This window comes from Neoarius graeffei, chromosome 11, assembly GCF_027579695.1.
Source record: "Neoarius graeffei isolate fNeoGra1 chromosome 11, fNeoGra1.pri, whole genome shotgun sequence".
Taxonomy (NCBI): domain Eukaryota; kingdom Metazoa; phylum Chordata; class Actinopteri; order Siluriformes; family Ariidae; genus Neoarius; species Neoarius graeffei.
Genome location: NC_083579.1, coordinates 40,626,503 through 40,644,991, shown reverse-complemented (window position 1 = coordinate 40,644,991; position 18,489 = coordinate 40,626,503). Strand labels below are relative to the sequence as shown.

Genomic DNA, 18,489 nt, shown 5'->3' with positions numbered 1-18,489 from the left:
CCATTTTGGGCCATGCTATCCTAATACATAATATTACAGCAGTTTTCTAAAAATTAAGCTGTTTCTTCAATCTTTGTAATATCTCAAGAACGGATAAACATATTTTAATTCTGTAAAAGTGAGTTGTTTAGCGTTCATTTCTGAGTTCAATGAGAGCAGTTTCAAGCAATTTGGATTGAATTTAAATTTTCACCTAATATGCCTAATTAAACGACTTGCCAATCTGGAAAATGTGGTCTTTTGTTTAATTTCCTCTTGTTTTCCCCACCCGGGGGCGATGGCGCGCCGCCATGCAAATGTTCTACATTCGGACGTACTCCACTCCCCATCCTGTAAGCGCCCAGTGCATAACTGCCCCTGTAGTTCCGTGTAGAGATTGTCACTGATCATGCTCGTCCGGTTTACCTCCTTCCTTATGCTGTGTTCGCAGTAAAGTGCCATCCATGTTAAGAGGCGCTTACGTGCCATGCACATAACACGTGCTGGTCCCCCGAATTAGATCTGGATAGTCATGGATTATAATTGAATGGCTGAAGCTGAAAATAAAGTTGAAACTTGGTGAACATCAACTGGTTATTTTATTCTTATTCCATAAATGTGTCACCAATATAGTTTAATATTAATTATAATAAATCTTCAATCACAGCAACTTTTGGCAAAAACAATCTCATTGGCAAAAAAGAGTGACTTTCAAGGAGGCCTGCAAGTGTCAGGAAATGCACTAGAATACATCTGTGAGCATGTAGAACCCGTGAGCTTTCAAGAGCCTAAAGTGGCCCCCGAATCCCCGGCCGTTATGACTGGTGCCACTACGCTGATGTTTTTTCATCTAGTTAGAACCATGTTTAACTATTTACATTTGACGAAAAATATCACGTCCGTAAATAAAAGATCTGTGCTTTGTACTAATATTTTATTTTTATTTTCTGTGAATCGGTATTCCGTGACTCCTCTGTATTTTGTAAATGGGCTGCCCAGTGTTCCCAGTATAGGCTTAGGATCCAGTGTGACCCTGACCAGGATAAAGTGGTTATTCAGGATGAATGAATGAATGGTTAAGAAAACTAAACTGGTTCTGATGTTATCTTTTTAGAATGATCGGGGAATTTCCTTTTGTAATATTGAATAACTAGAAGTCCTTCAATAGGTGGTTTAGTTTCTAATAATTGTTACTGTGAATTTGATTTAATCACTAACAATGGCGTTGATCTTTCCTTAGCTGCCTTAAAGCGAATGCTCAACTTTAATGCACCGCCTCTAAAAAACACAGCAGTTGAGCCAGTATGGAAGGTAATGGATCTCAGTTCTTCACATTAGATGCTATATAATCTGTGTTACTTATGGAAAATTACAGGCGTTAACTGTTTTCTGTTGCTTGTTTATCTGTTTAGGTACTTGTTTATGATCGCTTTGGTCAAGATATCATCTCTCCCCTTCTCTCTGTGACAGAATTGAGAGACATGGGAATCACTCTACACCTGTAAGAAGCTCAAACACCTATAAAATTTCTACTGATGCTTCTCCACAAACTGCACATTTTAATGGCACCTATATAGTTCTGAATGTCTTTCTTATTTTGATTTTCAGGTTATTACACTCAGACAGAGATCCTATTCCAGATGTTCCTGCTGTCTACTTTGTGATGCCCACAGAGGAGAACATAGACAGAATATGCCAAGTAAAACTTTATTTCACCTTATGGTTACAGTATTAAGTTTAAACTGCTGCATTGTGGAAGCCAAACTTCAGAACCTCAATCTTTAGCACACAACAAGGCTTGTCACGTTCTTGAAACCTGTGCTTGCTATATTTGAATGTATAAGAAGCAAAGCCACCTACTGATTTCATTTCAATTCCACTGAAATTTACAGGACCTGCGGAACCAACTCTATGAATCATACTACCTGAACTTTATCTCTGCAATCTCCAGAAGCAAACTGGAAGACATAGCAAGTGCAGCTCTTGCAGCAAATGCTGTGGCTCAAGTGACCAAAGTAAGTCAAACACAAGTTGCGTAGAATAATAATAACATAGCGCTAACACTCTGGTGTCTGTCCAGTACTTACAGTGTGTTGTGAAGGTCTAAGGCATGCTTTTTCGTCCAAATGTTGTTGTAAATGTTTATTTTATGACTTCTGCATTATTGAGTCAGTACAAAAATATTCTAGATTTCCAAACATTACTCTTCCAACAAACAGTAAATGTAAGAGAGAAATGTTTGTATGTTAGAAAAGAAATAACCTGGATTGTAGAAAAACCAAATCAGTGGTTGTCTGCAGTAACCCCAAATTGCAAGAACTAATGAAGAATAGCATCAAACTTGAAATCAATTTAGCTGGCGAAAGAATCGAAAATGTATCAACAGCTAAGTTACTGGGTCTTTGTATTGATGAAACACTATCCTGGAACAGTCATATTGACTATCTAACTAATAGGGCTGTAACGATACACCCAACTCACGATTCGATTCGTATCGCGATTTTTGACCCACGATTCGATACGCCCACGATTTTTTTTAAATGTTTTTTTTAAAGTAGTAAATTTGACTTATTAACATTTACTTACTTACTTACATTAACTATTTAATAACAAATAATTCAGACCACTGCAGAGAATGAGTAATATGTATGCAAAAATGAACAAATGTATATCCAAATATTGTTTTATTTCTCAAAATAATACTGTTGAGCCGGAAGCTCTGTTTTTTTTGGTTCTGAAAAAGTCATTTTTCCAAATCGTGTAGATCTGTTAAGATTTTTTTTTGGGGGGGGGGGTGGCTCTCTCACTGTCTCACTCTCATAGGGCCAATGATTTTCTGTGATCGCGGAAAACAGATGGAAATTACGGAATTTTTATGGTGAAACATTGCTCGCGTGTCAAAATGTAACTGCCGCAGAAGGCTTCCGCCCAAGCAGTGTTGCCAGATATTGCTAACGTTTTTCACCCCAAAATATGTTCAAAACCAGCCAGAAAGCACCTAAAGCTGCCCAATCTGGCAACACTGCATGCCTTTCCGGTCAAGTGATTGTGATTGGCTTGTGGCACACCTAGCCAGCCAATGAGCTGCTTGTTTACAGATTCGCTCCCCGCGTCGCAACCAGAATGGCGACCGCTTAAAAGAAATGAATGCTCTGCCAGTGGCGAGTGTGGACGTTGCGTGACTCGCAGAAGATTGTCGCAGGTCGGCGAAAAAACGACTTACTAATAGATATAAAAAAATAAAAGTAATTTAAGTAAGTTTAAAATGTAATTTAAATAAAAAGTAAAGTATTCATAAATTGAAGTTTGGAAGCGCCTCTGTTTTTGGGCTGAGGAGAAGTTTGAAAGGGTGTACCGCGATTCTGTCTTCTTGTATCGCGATACGGATCATGGCTCTGCGTATCGCGATTTCAATTTCGATATGCATATCATTACAGCCCTACTAACTAAGAAACTGGACAAACGACTCGGGCTTTTAATACGAACAAAGAAATTCCTTTTTATGAGTGCGCGGAAGACATTTTTCGACGCATTAATTCAACCAGTCATGGACTTTGGTTCCATTGTTTGGGGAGAGATGTCTAAGACGCATGCGGATACCATGATTAGGATACAAAAAGAGCAGCAAGAATTATTATGGACATAGGAAAGTTTGAGCATTCCCAACCTTTGTTTGATACACTTAAGATAGATACCGTCACCACTCAAGTTAAGAGACAAAAGTGCATGATGGTGTTTAAAGCACTTAAAGGTGGAGTACGATATTTTGGAATAACGTTTCCCGCAAGCCATATTTTGAAAAGAAACCCTCGCCATGCTCCCACCCCCCGCATCTCCACCCCCCTCCCTACCCGCGCCTCCAAAGCATGTTGCCAAAACCATGTTTATGTGAACATAATGGTACTTACGGGTCAGAGCCTGAGAGTGAATCCGAACGAATAGTGGATACGGGAGGAAGAGGTGGTTTCAAAAGCCCATGCTTCATTGGTGTCGAACTGGCTTGTGCCATGCCTTCATAACTAAGAAAACAATAAGAGTTATCGTTTGTGCCACATACAGCTAAGCTAACAAATCGTTTGTATGCATGAAATAAATACCATGGAAAACTACCATCAAGGACGTAATACGACTATACGCGTTAGTATAACAATCCGTGTCAGCTAACTTTGCAAATCATGCTAACTTAGCAAAACCTACATTGTGTATCCGTTGCTTTGAAATGGCTGGAGTGGTCCCTGCGCATACTATTGAGGTTTTTCACCCACGTGACCAAGTCATGTGATGCTGCCATTTTGGACGTCACGGCTCGAATCAGTTTGAATGCGAGGAAGGCGGCAAACGAAAAACATAAAAGAAAAAGGAGCGAGATGCAGAAAACACCTTCACTATCCAGCGACGTAGGGCATTTACAGGGCGAGCAGAGGGAGAGGTATTTGCAAAAATTGAGGTTAGCAGGCTTAGAGAACGACGTTTACCTGCTTCCACCAGGATTGTTCACTGACGTACGGAAGTACACGAAGCCCTCGTCTTTACCTGACTTCGGCCCACATGATCTGTATACCTATGTCGTTAAAAACCCATCGCCATACACAGGTATTGATCTGAAAGCGTATAAGAGTTTGGATGCCTACAAATATTTTGTGTCAGGCTGGGTAACATGCCTACATCAGCGGGTCGTCCCTGGAGCCGGTGGTCGCCACCTTATTACAGCTAAGGTTTGTTCACATTTTCATTTACTTTCGGTCCTCAGGATAAACAAAATGTTATTAAATGTCATTGAAATAACTTCTTAGTCTGTTGAGACATGGCCCGTTATAAATTTGCTGTTACCAGGCAATGACCAAGAACTGTATTATTAGGGTCGGTGTCTGTGTTGTAGCAGTGTACTAGCAGCTAGCTGTTAGCACGAGCTAATGTCAACAACATCATAGCTGGTATGTTACTGTAGCAATGTTTACGTTCAGTCATTTGGATGACTGTTAAAACCTTTCAGTCTCAAGTTTTTCCTTTACTGTATTTACTAGTTTACTGTAATTATGATCCGGCAGCTATTTACACCGGATCCAGTGTAGATAGCTGCCGGAGCGCGCTCCGGCTTGCTCCCCCTCAAATTAAGCAGCGCGCTGCTTAATTTGAGGGGGAGCAAGCCGGAGCACACTCCGGAACCTCGGCCGGAGCACTCCGGGAGCAAGCCGGAGCACGCTGCTTAATTTGAGGGGGAGCAAGCCGGAGCGAGCTCCGGCAGCTATTTACACTGGATCCGGTGTAAATAGCTGCCGGATCATAATTACAGTAAACTAGTAAATCCAGTAAAGGAAAAACTTGAGACTGAAAGGTTTTAACAGTCATCCAAATGACTGAACATAAATATTGCTACAGTAACATACCAGCTACTATGTTGTTGACATTAGCTAGCTTGACCTTCAAAAGGGCGTCACGTGACCCTGTGACGTCAGGTGAAAAACCTCAATACGTGCAGGGATGGGGCGGTGAGGGTTGGGGGGTGGGGTGGGGGGTTTGGGGTCGCGGGCTTCAGTCTGATTGACGTGTCAGTATCCAATCATTTTGAGGTGGTACCTCGATAGGATTAGATGGCGTTTTTCCTTTATTTTACACTGTAGGCTGGATTAAAATATTTCGTTTTTGGGTCAAACCTTCTATTGTACTGCTTGCAACATGGGTGTGAGGAGCTTTTCAAGCAATATGGTAAAAAATACTCCTGAAAAAAATCTCGTACTCCACCTTTAATGGATTTGCACCCTTGTATATCAAAGAGAAACTTATTCCTTTTAGAAATATTCACTGCAAAAACACTCGATACTCTGAAACTGATCTTATGCTTCCTCGTGTGCGCTGTGGGTTTGGGGAAAAGACATTTGTTTTTAGTGCTTCTAGGGCATGGAACTCTCTCCCCACCCATGTTAAACAAAGCAAGTCATTGAGGTCCTTTGCGTGCTCATTATCATCAATTAAATTAGTTTAGGTCCTTTAATTCATTATTTTTATTATTGTATGATTTTTAATTTTTTCTATGCAAATTGTTTAATTTTTTTTAGAGCCATGTGTATATTATCTTTAAGATATTAAGTGTAACTCTAATAAAAAAAAAAAAAATTCACCAGACAGGTCTCCCCTAATAACATATTACATACCATTTTTCAGACCAAAAAAACCATAATGAAAGCTGCTGAGTTTTGCTCGCAAAAAAGCAAGTGCGAAAGTTAGAAGAACTGGAGCAGATTCTCCAAGATGCTCAGTAAAACTTACCAGCCATTTTCCTTCTAAAGCTGCCCAAACTGTGCCTGAGACAACTGATATCGCACCAAATATTGATGTTTGCTTTGTTTACTGCTCTTTACAGTATTTTTAAAAAATGTGTAAATGATTATATTTGTTTATAAAAGCTTTATAACATTTCTTTGCATGTGCCTAAGACTTGTACAGTGCTGTATGACTGCTGCCAGCTAACAGCGTTACTTCACTTTAACTCTACCACTTTAACTTTACAACACCTGATTTGGCAATTTTTGTTTATTTCCTGTAATTGTAAATTGATGACCCAGTTGAATCACCACTGTGGAAGTTTCAATTTGGTGACTGTTACAAAGTGGTGCATCTAACGCTACGTTCACACTGCAAGGCTTAATGCTCAATTCCGATTTTTTTGTGAAATCCGATTTTTTTGTGAGGTCGTTCACATTAACAAATATATGCGACTTGTATGTGATCCTCAGTATGAACGAAAAGCGACTTAAAAGTGTTCCGCATGCGCATTGCAGGATACGACGACGTCACACACAGTGAGCATGGCCAGTGTTTACGGAAGTAAAACCGCCCGGTTGCGGTATGACCCATCCAATCTAGCTTGAATAGCTGTATCCCCCCAAATGGAAATCAGCTCCCTAACCTCTGCGTCCTTCCATTGAGAAGATTCAGAACCTTCACAGCCCGAAGCGTCCCTCGCATTGATGTCATGCGCAGGGGCGCAGATACGTTTTTTGAACTTGGGGGGGGGGGACAAAAAACTGGGGGGGACAAAGCTGCCAGCAAACCAACCCCAACCCCGATATGCCTGTCAAACTTGTTGTGGGTTACCATAGCAACCAAGCTTGAGCTCGCAACCTGTGCAGTCTGCGCAGATCAACTAACCGAATATCAGTCTTTGTTTTGTTTTATGTGAATTGTTGCAACTATGTATACACTGCTGTGCACCTCAATAAACCGAATGGTAATTAGTCTTTTGATTTTTCCGTGAGGTTTGCCTTATGCAAAGAAAGACAGCATAGACATTTTTTCCTCCCTATAAGTGGGGGGGGGACCGAACGAGGTGAATTTAAATCTGGGTGGGACGAGTCCCACCCTCTATCTGCGCCCGTGATTATGCGCCATGTTGTTGTAACTTTTTTTGAGAGACCCGCCGCCTACTTCAGCGCAGAATAGTGACGTTTGTGGCTTGTTGATGACGTGTAAGTCGGATGAATGCGACCTGGCGGTTCAGACTGAAGTCGCATATGAAAAGAGCGGATAGGAATCGGAATTAGGACCACATATCCAAACGGCCTGGGTCGGATTTGAAAAAATCGGATCTGTGTCGTTCATATTGTCAATAAAAGATCAGGTACAGGTCACATATGGGCGAAAAGATCGGATTTGAGTCACTTCAGCCTGCAGTGTGAACGTAGCCAAAAAGAATTTTGCAATAAAGAATCTTAACTTAGCTTAATATAGCCTCAGTTCCAGAAAAGTTGGGACGCTGTGCAAAACATAAATAAAAACAGAATGCGATGATTTGCAAATCATGGAAAACCTACATTTCATTGAAAATGGTACAAAAACAACATATCAAATGTTGAAATTGAGATTTTGTTGTTGTTTTTTTTAAATATATGCTTATTTTGAAATTGATGCCAGCAACATGTTTCAAAAAAGTTGGCACAGGGGCATGTTGACTACTGCGTTGCATCACCTCTGCTTTTAACAACACACTGTAAACATTTTGGGAGCCGAGGAGACCAGTTTTGAAAGAGAAATGTTGTCCCATTCTTGCCTGATATACAATTTCAGTTGCTCAAAAGTTCAGGGTCTCCTTCATAAAGCGGCAAATGTTTTAAATGGGAGACAGGTCTGGACTGCAGGCAGGCCAGTTTAGCACCTGGACTCTTTTAGTACGGAGCCATGCCATTTTGATATGTGCCGAATGCGGTTTGGTATTGTGTTGCTGAAAGAAGGAAGGCCTTCCCTGAAAAAGATTTTGTCTGGATGGCAGCATATTGCTCTGAAGAGTGTATATATCATTCAGCATTAATGATGCCTTCCCAGATGTACAAGCTACCCATGTCATGTGCACTCATGCACCTCCGTACCATCACAGATGCTGGCTGTTGAACTGTGCACTGATAATATCCAAAAAGAATTTCTAATTTTGATTCATCATAACCCAGGACAATTTTCCACTTTGCTTCAGTCCATCATAGATGATCACAGGCCCAGAGAAGGTGGCGGTGTTTCTGGATATTGTTAACATATGGTTGTAACTTGCATTTGTGGATGCAGTAATGAACTGTTTTCACAGACAATGGTTTTCTGAAGTGTTCCTGAGCCCATACAGTGATTTCCACTACAGACACGTGTCTGCTTTTAGTGCAGCGTCTCCTGAGGGCCTGAAGATCACAGGCATCCAATGTCAGTTTTCAGCCTTGTCTTCTGCATACAGAGATCTCTCCAGATTCTCTGAATCTTTTAATGATATTATGTACCGTAGATAACATGATCCCCAAATTCTTTGCAATTTTACATTGAGGAACGTTATTCTTAAATTGTTGCACTGTTTGCCCACGCAGTCTTTCACAGAGCAGTGAACCCCTCCCCATCTTTACTTCTGAGAGACTCCGCCTCTCTAGGATGCTCTTTTTATACCTAATCATGTTACTGACCTGTTGCCAATTAACCAAATTAGTTTTTTTTTGACATTATACAACTTGCGCAGTCTTTTGTTGCCCCTGTCCCGACTATTTTGAAACATGTTAAAGCCACTAAATTCAAAGTGAGCATGTGTGTATGTATGTGTGTGTATGTGTGTATATTATTTATATATATATATATATATATATATATATATAGCGAGAATCGCGTGTGGGTGGAGCACAGAGGACGGCAGGACAGAGATCAGGTTTGTCTAACGGCTTTATTGCCACACTTTTCAGGGTTACAATACTGTTTCACAATAGCGCGAGAGACACACACACACACAGACAGCGTCTCGTCCGGCTCTCCCTCTGCTCTCGCTCTCCCTCCTTAAATAGGGCGGTTTACTGGGGAGAACACACAAAACACAGGTTAATGACACTCAGGTGAAGCGATTCTGCCACTTACCTTCCCCAACTCCGCCCTCCTGTCACAGACCGGTGCTTGACCACGCCCCCGCTGCCACATACCCCCACCGCCCGACTCAGGCCGGGCGCCCGTCCGGCCCGCAGCCGACTCCCCCCCCCCCCCCCCCCTTGATGGGAGAGGAAGTCCGCCACGACCATCTGCGCCCCCGGCCTGTGGACCACCTTGAAGTTGAAAGGTTGGAGTGCCAGATACCAACGGGTGATCCGCGCGTTGGCATCCTTCATGCGGTGGAGCCACTGGAGGGGCGCGTGGTCCGAACAGAGGGTGAAAGAGCGCCCCAGCAGGTAGTAACGGAGGGCGAGGACCGCCCACTTGATGGCCAGGCACTCCTTCTCGATAGTGCTGTAGCGCCCCTCACGCACTGACAGCTTCCGGCTGATGTACAACACTGGGCGGTCCTCTCCCCCCACCTGCTGGGACAAAACGGCCCCCAGCCCTCTGTCCGACGCATCCGTCTGCAACAAAAAGGGGAGAGAGAAGTCAGGGGAGTGCAAAAGTGGCCCCCCACACAGTGCAGCCTTTACCTCAGAGAAAGCCCGCTGGCACTGCTCCGTCCACTGGACCGGATCTGGCGCCCCCTTTTTAGTGAGGTCAGTCAGCGGGCTGGTGACGTCCGAATAATTAGGTATGAACCTACGATAATAGCCAGCCCCAGGAACTGTCTCACCCCCTTTTTGGTCTTGGGTCTCGGGCAGGCCGCAATCGCTGCTGTCTTATTAATTTGGGGACGCACCTGCCCGTTACCCAAGTGGAAGCCCAGATACCGTACTTCCACCCGCCCAATCGCACACTTCTTCGGGTTGGCAGTGAGCCCCGCCCGCCTCAGCGACCTAAGGACGGCCCTCAGGTGTTGCAGGTGCCGCTGCCAGTCATTACTATAAATGATTATGTCGTCTAAGTAAGCGGCCGCATAGGTGGCGTGGGGCCGGAGGATCCGGTCCATCAGCCGCTGAAACGTAGCGGGCGCCCCAAACAGCCCAAACGGAAGTGTGACGAACTGGTGTAAGCCGAACGGTGTGGAAAAGGCCGTTTTTTCCCGGGATAATGGAGTCAAGGGGATCTGCCAATATCCCTTCGTCAAATCCAGTGTCGAGTAAAAGCGAGCCGTGCCTAGTCGATCAAGCAGCTCATCAATACAAGGCATTGGGTACGCGTCGAATTTAGACACCGCATTGACTTTTCTATAGTCCACACAGAACCGGACCGAGCCGTCGGCCTTGGGAACCAAGACCACCGGGCTGCTCCAGTCACTGTGGGACTCCTCGACGATGCCCATTTCGAGCATGGCCTGAAGTTCTTCCCGAACCACCTTTTTTTTTGTGTTCGGGTAATCTATAAGGACGGCTACGCACTACCACCCCCGGGGGCGTCTCTATGTGGTGTTCTATGAGGTTGGTGCGTCCGGGCCGGGGCGAGAACACATCCGAAAACTCGGCCTGCAACTGGGCGACCTCCGTGAGTTGGGTCGGGGAGAGGTGGTCTCCACAGGGGACCGGAGAGGTGCGAGATGCCAATGACCCTTTTTGGATCTCCGGCCCCAGCTCCGCCTTCTCCGGAACTACCGACACCAACGCCACGGGGACCTCCTCATTCCAGAGCTTCAGCAGATTGAGGTGGTAGATCTGTAGCGCCCCCTCCCTGTCCGTTCGCCTAACCTCATAGTCGACGTCCCCGACTCGCTGTGTGACCTCGAAGGGCCCTTGCCACTTGGCGATTAATTTGGAGCTCGACGTGGGCAACAGGACGAGTACCTTATCTCCCGGAGTGAATTCTCTAAGGCGCGTGCCCTTGTTGTACAGGCGGGTTTGCCGTTCCTGGGCCTGCCGCAAATTCTCCTGAGTTAAGTGGGTGAGCGTGTGGAGTTTTGCGCGCAGATCCATAACGTATTGAATTTCATTTTTGCTCTGCGAAGGTCCCTCCTCCCAATTTTCCCGCAGTACATCTAAGATGCCGCGCGGCTTACGCCCATACAGTAATTCAAATGGGGAGAACCCCGTGGAGGCTTGGGGGACCTCTCGCACTGCAAACAACAAGGGTTCGAGCCACTTATCCCAGTTACGTGCGTCCTCACTTACGAATTTTTTGATAATATTCTTGAGGGTGCGGTTGAACCGTTCGACTAAACCGTCCGTTTGTGGGTGATACACGCTGGTGCGGATCGGCTTAATACCCAGTAGCCCATACAGTTCGGCCAGTGTTCGTGACATAAATGAGGTGCCTTGATCAGTCAGAATCTCTTTCGGGATTCCGACCCGGGAGATGACGTGGAAGAGGGCCTCTGCAATACTACGTGCGGAGATATTGCGAAGAGGCACCGCTTCCGGGTATCGCGTTGCATAGTCCACCAGAACCAATATAAAGCGGTACCCTCGTGTTGACCGATCTAATGGCCCGACGAGATCCATCCCAATTCGTTCAAACGGGGTCTCGATTAATGGTAGGGGGCGCAAGGGCGCTTTTGGAATGGCCGCGGGATTTACTAACTGGCATTCGCGGCACGCCGTACACCACTTACGGACGTCGCCTCGAATCCCCGGCCAATAGAATCGGGCCATTATCCGGGCGAGTGTTTTATCCTGCCCGAGGTGTCCCGCCATGGGATTAAAGTGAGCCGCCTGGAATACCAATTCCCGACGGCTCTTTGGAATTAACAACTGGGTGACACGCTCCTTCGTCTGAGTGTCCTGCGTCACTCAGTATAACCTATCTTTTAAAATGGAAAAATAGGGGAAGGTTGGGGTGGCATTCGGCTGGAGCGTTTGACCATCGATTACTCTCACTTGGTCAAACGCGTGTCGCAGAGTTTCGTCTCGCGATTGTTCCAGTGGGAAATCCGCGAGGGATTCCCCAATAGAAAGAGGAGGAGCCGGGGGCCCCTCACTCTGTCGCGGAGATGACGTAGACGGCCCTGCGACCGCAGCTCCAGCCAAACGACACCGGGACCCCCCCCGGCTAACCGGCAGGACCCACTCTTTACTAGGTGTGCCATCAACCCCCGGAATCCCGGCCAATCAGTCCCCAAGATTAAAGAGTGGGTAAGGCGAGGATTAACCGCCGCCTTCACTATAGATTTGTCCCCTCTGAAATGTATGTGGACCGACACCAACGGGTAGCAGTGAACATCCCCGTGCACACACAACACCTTCACCCCTTGTGCTCCCCCCAATGCCTCGTCTTGCACCAGGCTTTGGCGGATCGAGGTCTGGTTGCAACCCGAATCCACCAACGCCTGATAGGTCGCCCCTTGTACACTTACCGGTATGCGATATGCTCCGGCCTGATCGAGGGCAGCCTCTGGCGCGTCGGGGATCCGCACCACCGCCCCCACCTCCATCGCGGCACACTGTTGCTGCAGGTGGCCCGGTTCCCCGCAGCGCCAGCAAACCGGCCCGGGCCTCCCCTCTGCAGCTGTGGATTGAGGGTCACTCACCTGAGGGGGGGGAGAGACAGACACAGAAGGGAGAAACGGGAGGGCACCACGGGTGCGGCGGGCCGGCTGGGGTGGGGCCGGCCCCCGCCTCCGTGGTGGGGGAATGGGGCGAGGACGGGACACGGGAGGAGGGGGAAGAGAGAGAGAGGAGGAGAGAGAAGAAGACATCCGTTGTCCTGCCGCCGGGACAGCCGCCAGATGATCCTCCGCCAGTCCTACGGCCTGATCCAGCGACGCCGGGCGGTGGCACTGGACCCACTCCACGGTTCCGGCGGGTAGGCGGGCGATGAACTGCTCCAGCGCCACCCGGTCGATGATCCCCTCGGCGTCGCGATCTTCGGCCCTCAGCCACCGCCAGCAGGCGTCCCGGAGCTGCTGGCCGAACGCGAACGGGCTGCCGACTTCCTCCATTCGCAGCGCGCGGAAGCGCTGGCGCTGCTGCTCCGGCGTGCGCCCCACGCGCTGGAGGACAGCCCGGCGAAGGTCGGCGTAGGCCAGCCGGTGGTCGGCGGGGAGCTGTAGTGCGGCTAACTGCGCCTCTCCCGTCAGGAGGGGGAGGAGGCGCGCCGCGCGTTGTTCCATCGGCCACCCCGAGGCTTCGGCGACCTGTTCGAATAACGCGATGAACGCCTCGGGGTCGTCCTGCGGGCCCATCTTAGTCAAGGTGATGGGAGATGGGCCCGCGGCCGGGGCGCTGGTGGACCCCGCCGACGCGAGGAGGCGCCGGAACGCCTCACGGTCTTCCTGTTGAGCCAGCACCAGGGCTTCGAAGCGGCGCTCCTGCTCCTTCCGGAGTGTGACGAGCGCCTGGTGCTGGCTCTGCTGAGCCGTGGCGAGGGCGTGGACCAAGTCCGCGAACGGGGAGGATTCCATGGGGCTGCAGGACAGGTGCTCCACGATCCCGGGTTTCGGCACCACTGTAGCGAGAATCGCGTGTGGGTGGAGCACAGAGGACGGCAGGACAGAGATCAGGTTTGTCTAACGGCTTTATTGCCACACTTTTCAGGGTTACAATACTGTTTCACAATAGCGCGAGAGACACACACACACACACACAGACAGCGTCTCGTCCGGCTCTCCCTCTGCTCTCGCTCTCCCTCCTTAAATAGGGCGGTTTACTGGGGAGAACACACAAAACACAGGTTAATGACACTCAGGTGAAGCGATTCTGCCACTTACCTTCCCCAACTCCGCCCTCCTGTCACAGACCGGTGCTTGACCACGCCCCCGCTGCCACAATATATATATATATATATATATATATATAATATACATATATATCACGGGCGATTGCTCTAAGACAACGAGGGAGGCTCAGCCTCCTCTAAAAATGACGAACATCGTGTAGGATGAATTGCGCTAGGCTTATGTTATAGCCGACCTTATAACATTGCTATTTCAGATCCAGAATCATAGAAATATATGTGCTCAACCCAACTACAGTGCGAAATCATTCCCTTATAACTTTAATGTGTGCGTGAGTTTTTCCTCCTCGTGACAGCGCGATGCAGCCCAGCCTCAGTGGACTTCAGTGGCATTTGGGAGCTATGTGCTTTTCAATCTCAAAATGCAAGACAATTATTGGACAAATACTGCGAAAACGCTCGCCCATGGAGTCTCACGGACTCCTAGCCTCAGTGGACTTCAATGGCATTTGGGAGCTCTGCGCTTTTCAATCTCAAAATGCAAGACGGTTATTGGACAAATACTGCGAAAATGCCCGCCTATGGACTCCCAGCCTCACATGGGAGGGACATGGCAGTTTCCGCGAGGAGACTGGTGATTGGTGAAAGTGGCCGGATATTTTCTTTGATTGACAGTTCGTTTCAACTAATAGACAGGCAGCGGTGAATTTCAGTTCGGTCCCATGCGGATTCGCTAGTGGTGTGGTGTATTGTAAGAGATCAGCTTACATTTCGATTTCATTCATTACATACGGTTTCTACCAGCTTTTTTAGTTTGTATATATTTTCATTGTAAATAAAGTGTAAATATAGTGTTGTCAAGTTTGCTATCTTAGTTCCAGAAATTTCGTTTATTTGAGTGACTGAACTTGAACTTGAGGGGGCTAGTCAGCTAGCCAGAAAGCTGCGCACAGAGGCCAAGCATTGCTGATTTAATTTTGGTGAAGCCATTTGCCAGTCTTCCTTTCAAGGAAAAAATTAAAATTAAAGAGCAGGGTAGACCAACGCCTCAAATTGACTTGGTGAAAAAGGTAGGGAATAATACTCGTTCCTTTCAGCTCTCCTGGTACGAGAAAGTGAATTGGCTAACAGCAAGTGACCCACATCAACAACAGTAAATAGGCTACTTTAGTAATATGTCATGGATGGACCAAAAATATAGAATCTATTTAAAATGTTTATGCTGAGTATATTATATCGGAATATATATTTTTCTGGATATGAATTAAACACAGCTACAATTTGGAAAACATTTTTAAACAAAAACACAGCCGAGAACATTTCACACTACAGACCTGGATTAAAAGTGAAGGGTTATCAAAATTGTCAATAAAACATTTCTCAGTCAAAATAAGTAAAATATAGGGAAAGTGTCATTGAATGAAATGTGTGGCACCCAGCTCTATGTTTGGCTCCCCAAGGTCAGTGCTTGTGCCTATTCCAGAACACTCTGCTGTTACTGCTGAGGTTCCTGACAAAGAGCTGCTTTCAATAATGATCAATTTTTAAACAACATGCCACAATTTTAAAATATAAAATATTAAAATATACCCCTCCCCCCCCCCCCAACACCACCATCATGTATATTGGACAGTAGGCTAATGGGCCAAAAGAACCTGTTATTTCAGTTTGTGACGCTGCCAACAATCAGCCAGATCAGAGGCAAGAGTATGGGCAAAATTGATGTTTTTTCTTTTAAAATCTGGAAATATTGAAACCGACCAGCCTCCCCTGTTTGAAAGACTACCAGCCACCACTGGTATATATATGTGTGTGTGTATATATATATATATATATATATATATATATATATATATATATATATATATATATATAATGTGTGTGTGTATATATATATATATATATATATATATATATATATATATATATATATATGTATATATATATATATATATATATGTGTGTGTGTGTGTGTGTATATATATATATATATATATATATATATATATATATATATATATATATATATGTGTGTGTGTGTATATATATATATATATATATATATATATATATATATATTTTTTTTTTTTCAGTTCAGAACTTTGTTGTCTTTGTACCATTTTCAATTAAATATAGGGTTTCCATGATTTGCAATTCATCACATTCTGTTTTTACTTGTGTTTTACAGTGTTCCAACTTTTTTGGAATTGGGGTTGGACCAGGCGTCTTCAATCTTACCCACAAAGCATGGTGCGACTGCAGGCTTTCATTACAGCCAAGTTGGAGGCACACTTTATAGTTGACTGGAGACTAAGATGAACTGATTTAAACAAGTGAAATCAGGTGTGGCCCCTGCCTGGTTGGAATGAAAGCCTGCAGGCTCATTGGCCCTTTTTAGATGAGATCGAAGACCCCCCTGACTTATAGTAACAACCACAGCAATATGAGGTGCCTCTGCGTTATAAATCCATGTTATAGCAGCTATAAACATTCATTCCGTCACCAGCCTTCCCCTCCCCCCCCTTAAAGTTAATCAGACAAGCATCTGTCTTGTCATATTAAAGTGAATGTAATGTCCCTAAACCGCACTTTTTTTCCTTGTACAAAGCAACAATCATTATGTTGATTGACCAATGTGTTTTCGAACCATAACTGATCCAAAAGGCCAAAAATTGATGGAAAATCAATAAGATCAGCCGATTTTCAGGGAATCTGTCGAGACCGATCCGGAAGATCCCGAAGGGATTTGTGACGTCACATGTGTAACAATCCAGGTATCAATTTCCTTCATGTGCGCAGCAGTGGTTAGAGCAGTCTCGATATGGAATCAGGTTTTGGAGAGAATTCTGATAGCGATTGGGATTCTTATATGTCGGATGAAGGGGCAGATGATTATCAAGGATATTCCAGAGTAAATGGTTATCTTTTCGAGCCCTCAAGATGAGAAACTGCCAGTTCACTCAGTTCATGACAGTGTTCCTCTGTATCACACGCGAGATGGAGAGAGAGATAGAGAGGGAGATGTACAGAACGTGGTGGTTACCTTTCATCATGTTTTCCTGAACAAAACTAAAAACAAATCGAGTCTTGCAATATTGCAATCTGAGAACGTTTAACACGTTTCAGTTAATAATTAATGATGATGATTGCGCACACGCATTTTTCTTCCTGTTAAAGTGCATCAGATACTGTATAAGATCGGATGCTGTGCATAATCCTGCATCTGATGCAGTGTGTGTGTGTGTCTGTGTGAGAGAGAGAGATAATGGGGGATCGGCGAACTGTCCAAATGTCACATCAAATGTCATTTATTAAATAAATGGGTTTCTTTTTGCTCCAGTAATTCCCATGTGGTTGTTCTGGTGGTGATGAATCAGGTTTATTATTAGTAGGTGACAGGAAGTCTGCCTGCTTCATTTGCACAAACCTCACCCACTGTCGCTTTAGATTAGTGTCATTTCTCAGAAATTCGCGAATGTACTGTTGTATATGGATTTGAACATCCAAACACAACTTGGCGCTTTCCCATCATTATTTTTATAAAATTCCAACAACAATATCCAATTTCAGCGAGTAAACAAGCACGGAGTCAGATGAACGGAAATGACCCAGATAACCGGGGTTCCACATGCGACGTCCTGTGAGATTAGCCCTGGGGCAAGGCTGCCTTTTTCCGGGATCTGGAAGCCACAATTTAACAATAGTTTTGTGCTTGATAAAATAAGTAATATTATTTTTCCTCCTGCTTTATTAATTCATTTTGGTCGTTACTAATGAGATGTATTCATTTTAAAGCATTACACTAAGGCGTTTACATACACTTTAACAATAAACTGCAAAACGAAATGTCCTCTGTCCTGAAGCCAAGAGTGGAAAACTTAAAGAAACAGCTTTACCTCTGTTTTAGAGCGCTGACACAAGTGACTCTGTCCATAAATGTTATACATGTCTCCGAGCTTCACCATGTCAATTATTAACTGGTTTTATTTATTTATAAAGTAACAAGTTTTAAAGGGATAGTTCGGGATTTTTGACATGAATCTGTATGGCATCCCCATCAATAGTGTCGTGCAAACACACTGACTTACCCCTGACAGCATCCTGTGAGTCCAGTTCTTGTCCAGTTTTGTTCCAGACGAAAGTAGTCCGGCAAGTTTGTTGGGGTCACGAAAGTAAAACATTTTTCATCTCAAAACAGTATGTGTTCAAAAGAGTGATATATTTGCATCACAAAACCGTTGCCAAATAAAAAGTCAGACCTCGAAATCGCTTGCCACTATTTTCTCTCCCTTCTTATCACTGCGCGCTGCCGCCAGGTGACAGCCACGGCTGTTTCATTCATTGTTTACTGCTAGCAAAGTTAGCGACAACATGTCTGACTACGACAGCGACGTTGAAAACATTGACTTCATCTCACAGCCAAAGGGATATCTTTATGAACCCGAATATACAGATGAAGAAATTCGCCAGATGGAGTTAGAACGGGCAGAGAGAGAAAGGGTGGACAGAGAAGTGGAAGAAGGTGAAGCTGGAGCCGCAGCT

At 45.2% G+C, this 18,489-nt stretch overlaps 1 protein-coding gene across 2 annotated transcripts in view; it reads left to right on the top strand.

Annotated features, from left to right (window-relative positions):
• The window catches only part of scfd1 (sec1 family domain containing 1), a 73,561-nt gene that overhangs the window by 2,878 nt on the left and 52,194 nt on the right, over positions 1-18,489 (top strand). For both annotated transcript variants that reach the window (XM_060933919.1, XM_060933921.1), the window contains exons 2-5: positions 1,220-1,290; positions 1,392-1,480; positions 1,588-1,678; positions 1,872-1,994. In XM_060933919.1, the coding sequence (XP_060789902.1) occupies positions 1,220-1,290; positions 1,392-1,480; positions 1,588-1,678; positions 1,872-1,994 (374 nt within the window). The remainder of the gene's footprint in view (positions 1-1,219; positions 1,291-1,391; positions 1,481-1,587; positions 1,679-1,871; positions 1,995-18,489) is intronic.